At 41.6% G+C, this 18,109-nt stretch overlaps 1 protein-coding gene across 1 annotated transcript in view; it reads left to right on the top strand.

Moving 5' to 3' along the window:
- Positions 1-18,109, top strand: part of TRPC7 (transient receptor potential cation channel subfamily C member 7) — a 1,554,154-nt gene that overhangs the window by 1,140,834 nt on the left and 395,211 nt on the right. The window contains exon 7 of the mRNA XM_086931521.1: positions 9,916-10,180. Coding sequence (XP_086787647.1) covers positions 9,916-10,180 — 265 coding nt within the window. The remainder of the gene's footprint in view (positions 1-9,915; positions 10,181-18,109) is intronic.

Raw genomic sequence — 18,109 nt, 5'->3', positions numbered from 1 at the left:
TGTACGCCTCATGTTCCCTTTCTTCAAGCACCTCATACTGCATAAGTCTGGGATTTTGGTCTCAACAAATTCATTTGTCTCCTTTCCAAAATTCTTACATTAAAGGTACCATGCTCTGGGAAAGCTAAAACTGAATCGCCTTCCGTATACTTCACCCAATTCTCCAACCATGTACAAGAATGATATCCACGCTCCAACAACATATAAGAAGCAGGTGACCTAGGAGGATATAGGAACTCCCTCTATAGTAACTATTGCCCTATCTTTTTTAAAGCCTGTACCATCTTTACCAACTTCATTTCCAACTCTCTCTTTTCACTAGCTATTTCAGAAATCAAGGAAATCCTTCCATAATTCGGCTCACGCTATTCACTCAGACTCATCCAATACCAGTGTGACTCACATCAACCAACCAATCACAGCCCAATACTATTTAATTACGCACCTGCTATCTGACCAATGCCAGCGCTGCTTTTTGTGATGTCAGTACAACTCCTACAACTGACCCTCGGTTGGACTTGGCCTTTTGTGGCTAAAGTTCCTTAAACTTTTTGCCTTCCTCCTAGAACTTTGTCTGACATTATGTTGCTGAGTTAGATGCTTTAGGCACTTTGCCACAGCTGATCAGTGTCAAAGTGCAAGTGCTCCCTTTATAAAGTGTTATGGTAATTGGTTGTCCATAATTGTTATGTTTGCCTTACTAGTAAATTCCCTCGTAAAGTGCACTATGTGTGCCAGGGCTGGTAATGCAAATGCTACTAGAGGGCCTGTACACTAATTGTGCCACCCACACAAGTAGCCCTAAAGAGAGAATTCAGGCCTGCTGCCACTGCAGTGACTGCACACAGTTTGCTAACTGCCATGTTGGCCTGACAAGTGCACCTACTTGCCATGCTTTACTCTTCCCTTTCCATGCACATCAGACACCCCTATTGCAGGCCCAAGTTACCTCCAAGGGCAGGGTGCAGTGTCCGTGAAGGGCTAGAACATGTACTGAGGTGTGTACCATGTACTAACAGTGAAATACTTTCAATTTAGTTTTTCACTGCTGCAAGGCCATCTTGCCCATATGACAGAATGGGTAAGGCTGTGTAATGTGTTTCCAGCCTATCTTTCCATGGGCTTAAGATGGAGAGGTGAAGTTTAGTGTGCCTGAACTCTCAATTTAATAACACATCTTTTTGTGAAGGTGGTTTTTAAATTGTGTGTTTAGAAACCCACTTTTAGAAGTGGATGTTTTTTTGTTCTAACAATTCGGTGTGTCTCTTCTTGGTTGTTGATTGACTGTCTGCATTTGAATGTGATAGGATCTAGGAAATGTCTTGATCCAGGGGAGGAGTAGGTGAGACAGCAACAGGCTGACCTGCATCTGGAGTGAAGGGGGGAGGAGAAACCCCCTGGATGTGAAAAGGCCTGGGCTGCTGCCATAAAAGAAGGGCTCTAACATCTGCTGAGTGATTGAGGAACCAGACCCCCTTGTCAAATGAAGAAGGTGTCACTGGCAGGGAGTCACTCAGAACTGGCTTGGACAGGGGTCAGTGCCCCCTGAACACAAATGCTTTAAATACACTTAGGGGTATAACTTTGAGAGCTGAAACCCCTGAACATTGGACTGATCAAGACTGAAAAGAAAGGATTGAAACTACTTTGTGGTCGAGAGGATCTTCTGCCAAGGAAGAACGCTGAAGAGACTCAAGAGAAGGGCTGACCCTTCCTGTGTGTTCTGGGACTGGCCTGCAGTTTGCTGATTTAACTAAGTAGAGGCTAAGTGACTTTGCTGTGTATTGTGTCCCCCTGCTTGAAAGGACTTTGCTGTGTGCTGTGTCCCGAAGTAACTTGTCTCCAAGGGCCCGAGGAGAGCTGGCTCCCTGTTGTGGAAACTCAGGAACATCACAGTTTCCAAGTGTGTCTCAGGCACGCTGTGTGCGTGTGCTTTTTGCAGCCTGAGACCTTCGTAAGCATTGCCTGTGTGGCCCGAAACCCAACTGAGACCCAGCAACGCTTTGTGTGTGTGCAGCCTGAGACTGCGTGGGGTCTGTGGTGCTGGTTGGAAAGTGCCCTGTGACTGCAGTGCCCCCACAGAGTGAATCCTCGTCCACGCTGCTGTGTAGCTATTTGTGGCCTGAGCCGTCATCGTAACGGAGGCTGCGGATCAAGATCGCCGCCGCCTGCCCAAGCCACAACGTGCTCAATGAATTCGTCAAGCTAAGAAAGTTGTGAGGTAATCGTGATCATTGTTGGCAAAAGGAATCTGCCCAAGATTATCAGCAATGGAGAAGGCAGCGCCGTAACCTGTCCGGCTACAGTGTCACCTTGCATCGGATCTGTGTCATAATCAGGAGCGCCCAGCAGGACGTCCGACGAGTGGGGAGAGAGAAAGAGCAAGGCAGCGCATCCCCCAGGTAAGACTTGGACTCTGGTCGGGAGCCATAAGCGTGTGTGGCCTGGGGAGGCATGCAAAAGGAGTACAGGAGTGCTCCCAGCTCTCTCCCGCTGCATCACGTTAGACGTACTGAATCCTCGAGCGGCCCGGACCTGCCCTGCAGCACCGGGCCGCCTCAGAAGTACAGAACTATGGTCTGTGTTTGGGGCCTAGTGGTGCCTGTGCTAACCACGTTGATTGGCCTGGTATTGTTCCTGCATTATGAACTGCCTTATTACTTGCATTAGGGTTTGTATTATTCCTGCAAAATGAGCTGCTTGATTATGTGCATGGATTGAGTTATTCTCGCATTACGAACTGCCTTATTACTTGCATTAAAGAGTGCATTATTCTTGCATTACGAACTGCCTGGATTCGTGCATTGAGGATTGCATTTTTCTTGCATTATGAACTGCCTGATTACATGCATTGAGGATTGCATTATTCTTGCATTACGAACTGCCTGGTTACTTGCATTGAGGATTGCATTATGCTTGCATTACAAACTGCATTGGTCTGACAATACGAACTACATAGCATTGCATTAGGACTGCAATTGAACATTGTGAACTGTTCATTAACACCGCAAGAACCTACAAGTGTTTGTTGGCCTAATACCCGGCAAAGTGAAATATTACGAATACGCATATGTTGGATTTTTATCGTTTTGTCTTACCGTATTTTTCTTCTTGATAAAGATACCGCTATTTTCATACATCAGTGTGGTGTCCATTTGTGGTGTTATCACTGTGTCACTGGGAGTGTGGTTGCAAATACATTACACATTGCCTTGAAGATAAGCCTGGCTAATCATGCCAAGCTACCAGGGAGTGAGCAGGGGTTATCAAAGAGGGTATCCCTCCTTTCCCTGACTAGAAGCGAGGGTCCCTATTTGGACTAAGGTAACTGCCTCAGCCAACTAGAGACCCCAGTTCTGACACCTTCCCTTCACAAAATAATACGGCAATGAACTACAAAGTCTTTCTAAATAAATTCTTATTAGAAACGACACAAAACACTGCTACTTTGTCAGCTCCTTTAAGTAAAGAGATAGTTTGTCCATTCTAGGAGACTCATTTACAACCAGCAAAATAACGACCAGCATCACTCTACTCTCAATCAAGTAAAAAGAGGTCTTGTTACTACTTTAGGTGTACTTTCCAATGTTTCTCAAGAGAACTTTCACTATTACAACCAGCTCACTCACTTACCTCTGAATAGGTCCCTTAGATAATATCAAAATCTTTTTGTTGTTCAATATTATGACAACAGACAAAGTACTTCTCCAGTGTGTTACTTTCCACACTCTTCCTCTGCCTCTGGGGCTAAAATAACATCCTGGGATCTTAGGCAACTCCGTACCCGTACTTCCAGACTACATAGAACAAGATGCTAACATTTCATATTAGTAGCCAAAATCATTAATTCAACCATTAGTTTGCCAAAATAATCAATTAAAACCATCAAGCTGCTGCCAAAACTGATCCAGTAATCTGGGACTTATACATTTGTACAGTCACTGCCCAAATTAATTATCCAACAAGTCCCTTGACGCTGGATGAGTGAAATACCAAACTTAACAAAATCCAATTTATATCATCATCTCAGCATACAATTTGTGGCAATGCAAGCTTCATTTATGTTGACCGGGATTAGTAAACTAATACCTGATTCTATTATACTTATAAATCAAGAATAAACACCTCTAATAAAGACAAACTCATTTGTATATTTATAATGCTTTATCTAAACAATGTGAAATGCCCATCAATACCAAATACAGTATGAATCATAGACCATCACAAGAAAAAAAATAGAGAAATAACAATATATCGCATCTCAATATCTGTATATAAAGAAGTGGAAAGGCGAAGAGACAAAAGGGTCAGAGACAAAATCCATTTGCAAATGATTATGCAAATTCCGTTTTCCGTCTATACTAACCCAATAGGAAATAGAAAAACTACTCTCCGGCCATGAGAGCAGTAAGGCCCCTCAAGAGAATTTGATGAGGCAAAGACTAAATCAGGAATCAGCAGACAGGAACAGACAGCTCAAGAATAGGAGACAGCAAATTGGGCCTCTCCTCACGCAGGTATGAAACATGCAACACCTAACCCCTCCCACGGGAACCTCAATTATACCCTAAAACCTAAAAGACCAACCCACAATTGTGTCAGAGCAGACAATTTCTACTCATTCGATTGGTTAGGGAAGGAGGTGTACTGTCACACCACTCTCGTCATTTCACTTTAGCTCAGGGACTTCATTGTTCATTTATTCATCTTATCAACTTCTAGCCGAGGAAATTTAAATTCAAACCGCTGTCATAATACACATTTCGTCCATCCCGTGCATGTAACAACTTATGTGCCACGGTTGTCCATTTGCACTGCTTTCGAAGGTAGTGTTCCTTCTCTCGATGATTATTTTGTTTCTTCATTCAAACTCTTGGCAGGCACTTAGAACCCGTGAAGGACAATTGTCTTCCACCTTCCCCTTCTCGCTCAGAATTAAACCAGATATCTTTCGTTCATTAACCCAAACGTTTCCAGCAGAGCAGAAAACCATACTTCTATGGAAAACAAACAGTCATTATTAATCACTTATAATGCTTTCCATTACGCACCCACCCTGTGTTGCATCTTCCCATGAGCAACCCGAGTTAATATTATTTTCCTAGCAGGCATTAATAAAATGCATCAAAGCAGCATTAGTCCTTTTACTTTACATTAGTCATAAGCATTTGTGGCTTACTACAGTGCTTTTAGTTTGCACTTGTGTAGTAGCATTTTCCCGTCATTTTAGGCTATCATTTTTTCACAGCACATGGTTACTAGGTGTTACAGAGGGTTCAATTCGAGCAGGTTTCATTTCACGAAAACCCTGCTCCAACAATGGTTAGGACAAGAAAATGCCAACAGTCTACGGGCCATATGTATCAAGCAAAATTGCGATTGCAAATGCTGAATTTCCCAGAATTTTGGCGTTTGTGATCGCAATTTTGCTTTGTGGTATGTATGAGGCAAATCTGCGTGCAAAATAAGGAATGACAACATTTGTGATTCCTTATTTTGCAATTGCATTTAAGGAATCGCAAAATTTGCAATTTCTTAAATGCAATGTAAAAAGCACCAAAAAAGTGCAATTTGGCCTTAAGGAATCGCAAATTACCACCAATTTCAAGGTGTTGGTAATTGACGATTTCTTTGAAAAATGCACTTTTTTGCATTTTTCAAAGTGCAATGTGAAGCACATACATGCCCTTAGGGCATGTATGTGTGCCACATGTGCACCCATGCTTGTTTCAGGGGTGCAACAGGGTGTCCTTTTGACACCCTTGCACCCTTGAAATTGCATTCTCAATTTGAGATTCGCTAATTGCTAATCTCACATTGAGAATGTCTTCCCATTCATTCCAATGGGCCTCTAGGCCCATAGGAATGAAGAGGGAGTTATTCCTTAATTGTGAATCGCAATTTGAGATTCGCAATTAAGGAATATGTAGGGTTTGCAAAATGTATTGCAAATCCTACATACGTAGCATTTTGCGATTCTCAAATAGCGATTCGCAAAAAATCGCTATTTGAGAATAGCAAATACGGATTTTGATACATATGGCCCCAAGAGTGGTATTTTCAGAATTTTTACTGGCAATCTGACTGTAACATAAAATAGGGTCTTAAATTACAGTTACTCATGCACCTAAGAGATGATCCTTCCTGCTCGCAATCAAACATTATCAATTATTAAGTACAATTGGGAGAGGAATTGGCCTAACAGGTAGGGCGGTCAGCTTAAAATCTGGGGAACTGGGTTCGAGTCTCAGCAATGACGTGCAACATCATGTGATTCTGCGCAAATAACTTCATCTCCCTGTGCCTAACAAAAATTAATGTGTCCCCATGTAACGCAACTGGTGCTCATGTAAAGCGCTCTGATACCTGATATCTACGGGTCAAATTCGCACTCTATAAAACTCCGTAAAAAGTTATAATAATAAAAAATAAAAATAAAGTTTTTCATCACAAGCCATGTAAAACTTAAAAGTACATATCCAAAATGTTTAGATACAATACACCCTGCCCTCAGTGCTATTTAGGGCCTACCTTGGGGGTGACTCATATGTATTAATAAAAAAAGGAAGGTTTAGGCCTGGCAAAAGGATTAGTTTGCCAGATCGATATGGCAGTTTAACACTAAACACACAAGCTGCAATGGCAGACCTGAGACATGTTTTTAAAAGGCTACTTAAGTAGGTGGCTTAATGAGTTTTACAGGCCCACTGGGAGCATTTAATTTTCAGGACCAGGGTTCATGTAGAACCATTTACTAGGGAATTAAATGTGCCAATTAGGTGTAAGCCAATGTTACCATGTTTAAAGGAAAGATCACATGCACTTCAGCACCAGTTATCAGCGGTGCACCGAGTCCTAAAGCCCACAAAACAAATTCAACAAACAGGAAATGTGAAGGCAAAATGTTTGGGGGAATATCACGACAAGGATGCCAGGTCTGTACCAGTGCTGTTATGATTTATACAAGTGTTGTCAAAGCCCTGTTACTCGTTCACATATAATCTTTTTCGTGTAGTCCATGGGTGAGACTGATGTGAATGTTAACTAGTGCGTTCATGAAAACGTATGGTCACAGTGCCCTCTTGTGGAATAATGAATTACAACTGTAAAATCGGATTACATAGCATTATCTATGCTAATAGATTGGCACATTAAAAAGGCAACGTCCTGTTGCTCACACACTGAACACAAAGCTAAAATATGCCGTGAATCAATCAAGATCGCTATTTTTAATGCTGTTTAGTCCCATAAAACATATTTATTGAGCTTGATTGTGTGGCAAAGAAAAATAAATGTTCAACGCTAGCTTGCCTACAACCTCCTTGTGGAGATTGTGCGATCGGGGGTCTATGAGGTATGTCTCTGAGGTGTCCATCACCAAATTGTTCTGTAAGGTCAACAACTTATTGCCAGGACAACTGGCATCATGTGAATTAATTTTTGTCTAAAAACACAGCAGACTTTTATCTTTAAAGGACGTAAGGTATGATCTTTAGATATAATTGCCTGGCATAGAAAGTCACATTTTAATGATTTAATCCAGTTGACACTGATCGTATGGAGAGAGAGAAGAGGGTGCAATGTTATGACCTGTCAGTCTCGGCACGGGTCGTCGCTTGTCAGACACTTGTCTTCGCTATCAGCACCATCTCGTGAAGAAATGTTTTCATTTGCAATGTTGTTGTTGTATATGGTAAGAGACAGAGTGAATTCTACAGTGTAATAAATAAGCAAGTTAACGCGACGCCTGACTCCGTAAGTACTGTGCGCTGGACAGACCTAAACAGGAATATGAGGACGGCTACAAATGACTTTGCAAAGATCTGGACATCTTGATTTATTACTGTAAAATTCTAATGAATAGATTATTCTGTATTATCTTGAAAGCGTGGGTTCATCGTCGGCCATGAGTGAAGGAAGTTGGTGCAACAAGGTGTTGTTAGGTTTGGAAGATTGTGAAAGCCCACAGGCACAGTTGTGGGTGTTCAAAATGAAATCAGCGGTGTCTACTCTGGAAAAGATTGGAAAGATACTCAAGGCAAGTGCTAAATGAATCTCCTTTTCCAGCATGGCAAGGGGAACAGATCGCCTCCAGTTGGTAGGGACGTAAGAGAAGGACGAGAAGGACTTCCTCTACAGGAAAAATGTTTTCCCAACATAGAAAAAAGGAAATAAAAAAAATGTGTTTGCACAGAGGGCTCCCTTGCCCCTGTGTGTACTTATATAACATTGTTCACAGGGGTAAAAGGTTCCAGTGGGAGATGCTACATGACATTCTCGCCACAATGCCTGAAAATCCTATGCCTTGTGCAGGTTTTCAAGAAAACTAGTAGGAATTTTTGTTAATTCCCAAAAGTAGTAATTCTGCCCTGTAGGTGTTCATTTACACTTACTCAGAAGTGTACATTACTCAGAGAGTAAATACCCATTTTGAATCAGGTCCTGAATGTTTAAAAATTGTACGAATGCATAATTAAGCGGACTACGGCAGTTGGATCATAAGCTTGTTTTGTACGGAAAACTCTGCTCCATTTTTTCCAATTGTGTGAAAACGTTGGCCCACGTGTATGGGTTTTGGCGTAGGGCAGTGCAGAAAGTCACCTTTCTGCCCTGTCCTACGTCAAAGTGTCATTTCCCCAGGCGCTGGTGCAGTTCAGGCAGCCTAGTGCCGGTTCAGGCACCCTTGCTCCATGGTGCAACGGTGCCTGTGTTGTTGGAAGGATTGTTTTTGTGCAGAAAAGGGCACCTTCCGGAACAAAAACAATCCTGTGAGTTGTTATCCTCTTTCTATGTGTGCTGTAGAATGCAGCACAGATGGAAAGAGGAAAAAACTAGAAGAAAAAGTTATTTTTCTCCCTGGGGAGGCGTAAGGTTTTGGCGCATCCACAGGTTCACACAGGAATCTGTGGAAGACTCAAAATCCATGGGTGTTGCATGGGAACACCCATCATAACGCCCATGAAATGCCTCCCTAGTGCAGAGTAAGGCTCCCTAGTGCAGATTTGCGCTGCCTTGCCTTATTCCATATTTAGGAGCCCATTCAAAGCCAAGCAAAGTGGCTTTGCGTGACCTCATAAATATGATTTTGTAGTTGACAGCACCAAAGTGTTACAAAAAGTGTCCCTTAATTTCATGAGCTTCCATTTCTCTCCAGGTCAATAGTTTTTCTACAAAATAGCTTGTCACAAATTTTAAAAGTTTAGAAGGTTTTTGGGAGTTGAGAAGAGTGCTAAGCATACAATTGATACATCAGTATTAAAGTTTGGTTACTCTTCTAAAATCACTTTCAGTGATCCATGATACTGAAAAGAAAATGACAAAGCGTCTGATTAAAAAAGCATTTATGAATACAGGAAGTAGTACAACAGAAGTACTCTGGTCCGTACTCTTATGCGCCTTTGTGAACCAGCCCCGGAATCACACCTCCCTATTATTAAATATGCTTAAAGGTCACAATACTTTCTATTTGGACAAATTGTATACACCTATTCACCTACTATTCATGTTTCTTTCCAATTTTAGATATTTTGGGGCCTATTCACCATGACAAGTAAGAGTGAGTAAAACACTAGTACACAAGTAATACTTTATAGACTAATGTCTTTATGACCAGGGAACTGTGATTTCTATTAATTTATTTTCAGATTTCTGATGATATTCACATTATCTGATGAAAGGTATATTTCACGGGTATCAGGCTGTGGAATTGTGCTGGAAAGTAAAGACAGTCATTAGTGTGAAAGAGAGAAAAGGTTAATGTTTGATTTCTTAAAACAAGGGTGTTAGCACCATACTTGAAAGCAAATAAGATGAACCCCAGGATAATCAGTCTTACTTCTCACCTTTTTGAAGCATGTCACAAATATTCCTGTGATTCCTATTGTGTTAACTGGTACTAAATGTTTTTTGTTTCAGCAAGGAACAAGTGGCTGCCCTCTGATCCGCAGATTATCTCAGAAGGATTGTACGCCATTGCAGTGGTACTGAGCTTCTCACGCATTGCTTACATTCTGCCAGCCAATGAAAGCTTTGGTCCCCTCCAAATTTCTTTGGGGCGAACTGTGAAGGACATCTTTAAGTTCATGGTCATCTTCATCATGGTGTTTGTTGCCTTCATGATTGGGATGTTTAACCTCTACTCTTACTACCTTGGTGCAAAATACAACCCAGCTTTTACAACGTGAGTATATCATTGGAAAACTACAGGGTTGCCATGGGGAGGTCACAGAGTCACAGTGTATATTTGATAAATCATAAGACTTTATAGGCAATTGTAGGAATATTATGTTAAATAATAAGTATACATGGGACATTTATTAATTGATTTAATAAATATAATACATTGTGATCTCTTTGCATATCTACTACATATTTGTACTTACTGTGCTTGCAAAGTGCCATCAGTTTGATATACTTGAGGCCTCAAACTTTACCATTAAATTGATGAATGCTCACTGTGGAAGCAAATCGAATGTAAACCAAACTAGTATTACTGTATGTAAGAAACTGCATTTTGGTGGGCAGTTACCCACCTCAATGAATAAATACAAATCTTGTTAAGGTCAACTTTCAAAGTCATTAAATTAACCTGAGCTCAATCCCTTAGTAGCTAGAGCAGAGATTAGACAGACTTGATTTAGGGTAATGCATAAAGTATTGATGCAGTACCCAAACAGTAGTAAAGTCAGAACACCAACCAATGAAAATCTCAAACTGCGTTAGATAATAATAATAAATAAAATGACAACAACATGACAAAAATCCAACAAGGGGAATCAGAGATATGAATATTTAAAGTTTGAAGTAACTATACTGCCAAAAAGTTCAAAACACAGTAGATGAGGACCTAGGTGCAATTTGAGGCCTACTGCATTGAAGCCCAGGTCAGTTACACCAAATAGTGTTGTCCTGGTTGGAGCTTTTACCTTGTGACTTAGTCTTTTTGCTGGAATACTTGCTGGAAGTCCTTCTGCAGGGCAAGACATCAAGCTGTATCCAAGGAAGTTGGCTAAGTTTTGGGTGAGGTACTCTTGAAGTTGTTGATTTTAGTGAAAAAAGCTCAGAGTTGGAGAAATACAAATTTCAACCCTAGGGAATTCCTCTCACTGATTGGATAATGTTGGTGTGTCGCACGATCAATGCTTTTTCCTTTGGATTTAGGGGTTGATTTAGATCTTGGCCTACTGGTCACTCCATCAGAATGGAGATAGATATCCTGTCCATCTTAATATAAATCCCATAGGATATAATGGGATTTATATTTCGGCGGACAGGTTATCAGCCACCAAGATCTAGATCAGCCCTTTAGTCTCTTTTTTGGAGCTGGGATACTTTAGCAGTGCAAAACTACAGCTGTATCCAGAGCAAAGTTCCACAAGACTGGACACCTTCTCACCTAGGGTTCACTCAATCAGGTATACTGCTTTGGGAAAACTTAGAGTGGATAAAACTTGATTTCTTAGCAAAGTCATGAATTGGTCAAATAGGATAGGGTGGTTTGTCCTGGTCCTTAGAAGATCTGGAAGTTCGAAAATGTTCTAAATCCCAGGTTTTCAGTGTTGGTAGGCGAGGTCCCAGCACCTCAGGAACACCACTTTGGGTTCAATATTCACTCCAGCAGGGGTTAGTATCAGGGTCCAGATCAGGACCAGTTCAGGTTCAGTTGGTCCTGGTCAGCTTGGAACATCAGGAAATTTTTGCAGCCCAGTAGCCGCCCAGCAGGTCAGATGACTGTCCCTTGGAGTCCGTATATTTGTTCTGGGTGCAAGAAAGAGAAGGTCCAGTTCTTCAAGGCTCCTTTTAAGTAACAGAGAGCAGATCCGACCTCCTATGTTTTTCCAAGAAGAAGCAGAAGAGTGTTCTGAGGAGAGTGCCTTGGGATGCCACATTTATGTTGGCAAATGCAAAAACAACAGTTGATGGACAGAATGCAGAACAATGTCATACATTCACCCCAGTACAAAGGTCTGGGCCTAAATCCATTGTTTTTTTTACTCACCAGGCCATTCCAGTTTGAACCCAGCCATATGGAAATCAGTCTTGACCCTGTGCCCCATGGGAACAGTCCGGTCCGAACTGCAAAGCCAGGTCCTCACTGGACTGGAAACAAGCATCCTAGGACCGGTTTCGGGCTTTCAGCCCTCGTCAGCCAGGATAGCTTGATTCCAGTGGCATGGAGAGCACAGGACTCACGTCTGAGCATACCCGTCCCACTCAGGGTGACCAATTCAAAAACAACTGTTGATGGACAGAATGCAGAACAATGTCATACATTCACCCCAGTACAAAGGTCTGGGCCTAAATCCATTGTTTTTATTGCTCACCATGCCATTCCAGTTTGAACCCAGCCATATGCAAATCAGTCTTGCCCCTGTGCCTCATGGGAACAGTCCAGCCTGCAGTGCCAAGCCAGGTTCTCCCTGGACTGGAAACAAGCATCCTAGGACCGGTTTCGGGCTTTCAGCCCTCATCAGCCAGGATAGCTTGATTCCAGTGGCATGGAGAGCACAGAACTCACGTCTGAGCATACCCGTCCCACTCGGGGTGACAAATGCAACAGGTTGGGTACGCCCACTTTGCATGTCATTAGCGATAGATATTGCTGACATGCAAAGCGGGCCCCAAACTGCTCGCTATCGCCTACAAGCTGTTGCTAACTGCTGTTAGCAACAGCTTGCTAATAAGGCGATAGAATTATCGCCGCTTGGCCGCTAAAGCGGCGATAATTTCCTATCGCCCCCCCTTGATAATATGCCCGTCAGTCTCTAAAGTTCAAAGTTCTGATTTGCAATACGATGTACACTGCACGGTGGTGCAAATCATAATAGTGCTGCATGTGACCTTACAGCATATGACTTTGCTAAACCGAGTGGCATGCTTTTACTCATGGGAGATCACATGAGATAGTGAGATAGTCGCATGATGCATTTTTAATGTACTGGGTCTTAATCTAAAACATCTTTGGTCTTCTGCAAACCTGTATGTCAAATCAGAATCTTACTTGCTACATATCATAATAGCTCAAGGGAAAAGCCATTAATATCTGGAAAGTCCATTACCATTTGCATATTATAACATTCTGTTGAAGAATTCCATTTTCCAGATGATGAGCATGCCGCTTAAAAAATGCTAAATTTAGCATAGCATTATATAATGCTGTAAATGCTTGGAATGCTAATTGCAATTTAATAGTACTAACTGTGTTATCAGTAAAGGTATCTTCTGACAACCTATTAATCATAATTATGTCTATTGAATGGCCCATTGCAAGCAACATAAAGATTAATAGGAGCCTGAGGTGGAACTACATTGTACTGGCAAGTCAATGCAATTGCAAGCTATCAGACGCTTAAAGATATTTTTTTTATGTCTTCGTTTATCAAATGGACGTTTAAAAATGCCGAAGCTTCAATTGCACTTTCATCATGGGGTTGTAAAACGACAGTTGGACAAACATCTTTAGGTACAGCATACAGATTAAAGTGCCTTTTCTGGCATATACATACTCTCATCAAAAATCCAGTGGCTTAAATCACCAATGAAGCATACTGTTTCATATATTAAAGTATCATTTGATTCTATAAATTGCTTCATGCCACATGTGCACCATCATTAAGCAGAGCAAAAAAACTGATGTTACCAATTTTAACTTACCAGCGTCCACCGAATGAAGGTCTGAAAGGCTAAACTAGACTTGCTAAGATTCCCCGTGTGATTTGTGGGTCAAAACAAGTGTTTTTGGTCTCCCAAACCTGATTCTCCTCCTTTCTTAAAGTTGTCACCTTCATCTTCAATTTCTATTGCCCTTCCAGTACTGTTTTGCTGAAGTATCGTTCCTTTGTGAACCCCTCCTTTTTCTTACATCGTCATTTATACTCCTCCTTTTCCTTCTTTCTGTTTATGCCTCGCAAACAAAATCTACGTCATTAGATTTTTGCTTTCCTTGTGCCATACTGCTCCACTTTTCATTTCGATCTTTCATCCCTCTCCTCTTCTTTTATAACACTCAGGTGGGATCTGCTTCATTGGACCATTCTTCCCTTGTGCCACCTGTCACTTGTGTGCTCCGTCTTCCCCAATCATACTTCAAGGGTATAGGCTTCTGGAGGCATTTAAATGTGACACTAAACCAGCCCCCTAAAATACACCAAAATGCCTGATAACCAAACCCTTTTGTTCTTGAGCTTGCTTCAGGTAAGTCGGGCTGTCTCGCACAAAGGGCCAGATGTAAGAAGCCAATTTGCGATCGCAAACCCTGAAATTAGCTGAATTTCAGCGTTTGCGATCGCAAATTAGCAGTGTGTAATGTAGCACATAAAAACCCCCTTGTAAAATAAGGAATCGCAAAATTTGCGATTCCCTATTTTGCGATTGCATTAAGGAATCGCATATTGCAATTCCTTAAATGCAATGTAAGAAGCACAAACGAAAGTGCGAGTTGGCCTTATGGAATCGCAAATTACCACCAACCTCTATTTGGTGGTAATTTACGAATTCCTTTCAAAAGCACTTTTTTGCTTTTTTAAAAGTGCCATGTGGCACACATTCATGTCCTTAGTGCATGTATGTGTGCCACATGTGCACACATGCACATTTCAGGGGTGCAACAGGGTGTCCCTCTGGAACACTTGTACCCTTGCAATTGCCCTTGCAATTTGCGAGTAACTATTGGGTACTCGCAAATTGCGTGCGCAATTCCCGAATGGGAAAGTATTCCTTGATTGCGAATTGCAATTTGCAATTCGCAATTAAGGAATATTAAGGAATCGCAAAAAATATTGTGATTCCTACCTACATGGCACTTGCGAGTCCTTAAAAGCGATTCCCTAAAAAGCACTTTTATGGACTCGCTTTTACCTACATCTGGCAAAAGTCCCCTTCCCTATCTAATTTCCCTGCACTATCCCTATTTTTACTTTCCCACAACCTGCTTGTCATTGATGCTTAGTAGTAGTAGTAATTTACATGATTCCAAACTCACACTCCCCTCACCTTCATTCTCCTGCTTCATCCCCACTGTCTATGGCACTGATAAATCCACTGATTCTTGTGCTTCCTCTCTCTGACTCTTTTTGTCTTTCTGTCTCTGTCTCTCTATCTCTCGCTCTCTCAGTTTTCCCTTCTTCCTTCTACACATTTGCTCCTCCTCCTCCTTCTCTTCCATTGTCACACTGCCACCTACTTTTAACTATCGAGGTATAGACTACTGTTGTCAAGCGATCACCGTATATGCTTCTTCGAGGGGAGGCAGTGTTCCAGTCACATTGAAAACTGCATTGGTCTTTCCATTGCTAAAGAACCCGGGGTTAAAGCCAGAGATGTTTTCTATCCATAGACCAGTCCCAAATACATTTCCTTAGTAACATCCCTCAAAAGCAACATTCCAACAAATATCTATCTGTATGAAGAAAAATAACCTTCATCAGTCAGAAGTAATTGGGTTTTGTGAGGGACAGCACAGAACCGATAACTATATTGGAACTGATGAGCTTTGATGTAGGGCTGTTAAAAGTATTCCCACAGAGTAAATATTACTTGATTTGACTGCAGCTTTCGATACTGTAAATCACAATATTTGTTTTCACTTCCCTGGAAAAAAGTTGGTAAACGAGTAACAGTCTTGAAATAGTGTGAATATTTCCTATCAAATAGATTCTTTCAAGTTAAAATAACAGCTCATGAATCCTCACGAATACAATGCAAATGTAGTGTCCCCCGGGTCTGTACTTTGTCACCATTGCATTTTATTCTATATTTGACCCCATTAGTTCGATCATTTTAATCATTTGCTTAAAGTTTTTTCTATATCCCCATGACAGTCAGAAAATAGCAGCTTTTAGAAAGAGTTGTTAAGAAGAGGTAGTAAATCTGCTCCATTGTCCTCAGCAAATGCAAGTCTTGAAGTGTAAAAATTATCTAACTCGCAATGGCATCAAAATGGAGATTCAAGGTTTAGTAAATCCGACTACTTTATCTCAATCTATTCAAAACAAATATACATACACATACTTCCTGCTCCCTCTCACCAAAACTAGTCCCTCATCCCATGCCATTAAAACCCATTTCTTTAGACAATGTGGTTATTTATTTGTTTATTTTGGAGTTTATAAAGCGCACAGCTACCTCCAACGGAGATATCCCGGCGCAAATTGCGGAGTACAGGAAGAGGAAGCAGACTGCCAGAAGTTTCAGGGCAGGGGGAGGCTAAAAAAACAGGTTTTTAGGATTTTGCGGAAAGCAAATTCAGAGTTGGCCTTCCTTATGAAATCAGGTAGGGAGTAAAAGATCGCCACCTAATCTGGCTTTTTTGAAACGGGGGGTGACCAAAAGTACTTGGTGATTAGATCTCAGGGTCCTCGTCTGATGTTATTTTCTGAGTCTTTTTCTCAGGTAGTAGGGGCCTGTTTCTTTGATTGCCCTGTAGGCGAGAGTGAGCGCTTTGAATTCCACCCTCTTTTTTACTGGCAGCCAGTGTGGGTTCCATAAATGGGGGTCATTTTGGGATATTTCTAATGAGCCTGGCGGGCGCATTTTGTATAGTCTGTAATTTCCTGATCATATAATCAGGCAGACCCAGGTACAGACTATTGGCATAGTCCACCTGAGATGTGATGAGTCCATGTACCACTGTCTTTCTGCAGTACATTGGAAGGAGGTGGAGAAATCTCCGTAGGGACTTCATTTTCCAGAAGCATGAAAAAGAGACATGGCTGATCTGAGTCTTACAAGAGAGAGCAGAATCAAATTCGAACCCCAGGTTCCTGGCCGTAGGCACTGGGCGAGGTGGGGGATTGAGCTCGGGAGGACACCATAAGTCCGAGTGGGGGAGGACGGCCGATTGATAAATAAAACCTCCATTTCATCGGTGTTCAACCTCAGACAGTTCTTAGTCATCCATGTTGAAATATCAACCAGACAATGTCTAAGGTTGGAGAAAGCTGCTTCGGATATGTTTCTGAAAGAGGCCATTCTGTCTTCTGAGCCATTTTCCTTTCTTTTCCTGCACCCTCCCAGGCTCTCCTCTTTAAAGCATGTTAATTTTAGAGCTTGAGAGTCCCAACTAAATAATCCTTCCTTTTATCCTCACTTTTAATGTCACTTTAATATGTTCTGGATTGGAGCATTTTGCTTTCTCTTTTTCCATTAAGAGATCAATACTCTGCCCCTTCTATCTGATTCTTGAAATGGTGAGATATAGTCAGAAGGCCTGTCATATTGGTGCACCACCTAGAGATTCACTGCCTTCTGGATGTGCTATTCAACCTCAGTCCCCATACAGGCCATAATGGGTAAAAGGGAAATGACTTGGGTGCTTCCATTGTTTAGGCCTGTATGAGCTGGAATGGCTAGGGACATTACCCCTAGGCATTAATTCTAAAATTGATAATCGAGCCCAAAATGCCTTGTTAGAGCGGTAAATCAATTTAAACAAAACTGTTTATCACCTCCATACTACTCATTGCTTGTCCCTAATTGCAAATGTTTGCGATTCGCTATTAGCAACTCACAAAATGTGATGTACAAATGTGTCTCAGATACATTTAGAGATTCCTAATGGGGTCACAATTGAACTAACTCATCAATATTCAAGAGGTAGATCGAAATTCGCAAACCATTCGGAATCACACAAAAAACAGGGCTGGTGGCCTGCTGGGGACAGCAGACCACCATGCCTGAGTTTGCTTTTAAATAAAGCAACTTGTTTTTACGCAATCCAGCCCATTTTCCTTAAAGGAAAATGTGATACATTTCAAAAAGAAAAATGAAACATTTCAGTTTCCTTTTTCAAGAGTAGGCAGTGGTTCCTAGGACAACTGCCTGCTCTCAAAAAATGTTTTGCTGCCATTCACAAAGGGGACGAGGTACCCTGGGGACCCCTTCCTGTTTGTGACTTGTTTTTCAACTACTTGAAGTAGGCAGTAAACTGTAAATGTTTTGTAACTTCATTCAAGTTGAAAAACATTTGTCCATCCCCCTGCGACTCTCTATCTGGGAGGAACACCCATGACATGCCCCTTCCAAATACCGACTTTAAAACCCCATTTTGCGAGTCGATAATTGGTTACAGACTCACAAAACAGGGTTAGTTCAGCCAAAATACTTTTGAGCG

Source organism: Lissotriton vulgaris, chromosome 7, assembly GCF_964263255.1.
Source record: "Lissotriton vulgaris chromosome 7, aLisVul1.2, whole genome shotgun sequence".
NCBI lineage: Eukaryota > Metazoa > Chordata > Amphibia > Caudata > Salamandridae > Lissotriton > Lissotriton vulgaris.
The sequence above is the reverse complement of the archived record's forward strand: the minus strand, read 5'-3'. Positions and strand labels throughout refer to the sequence as shown.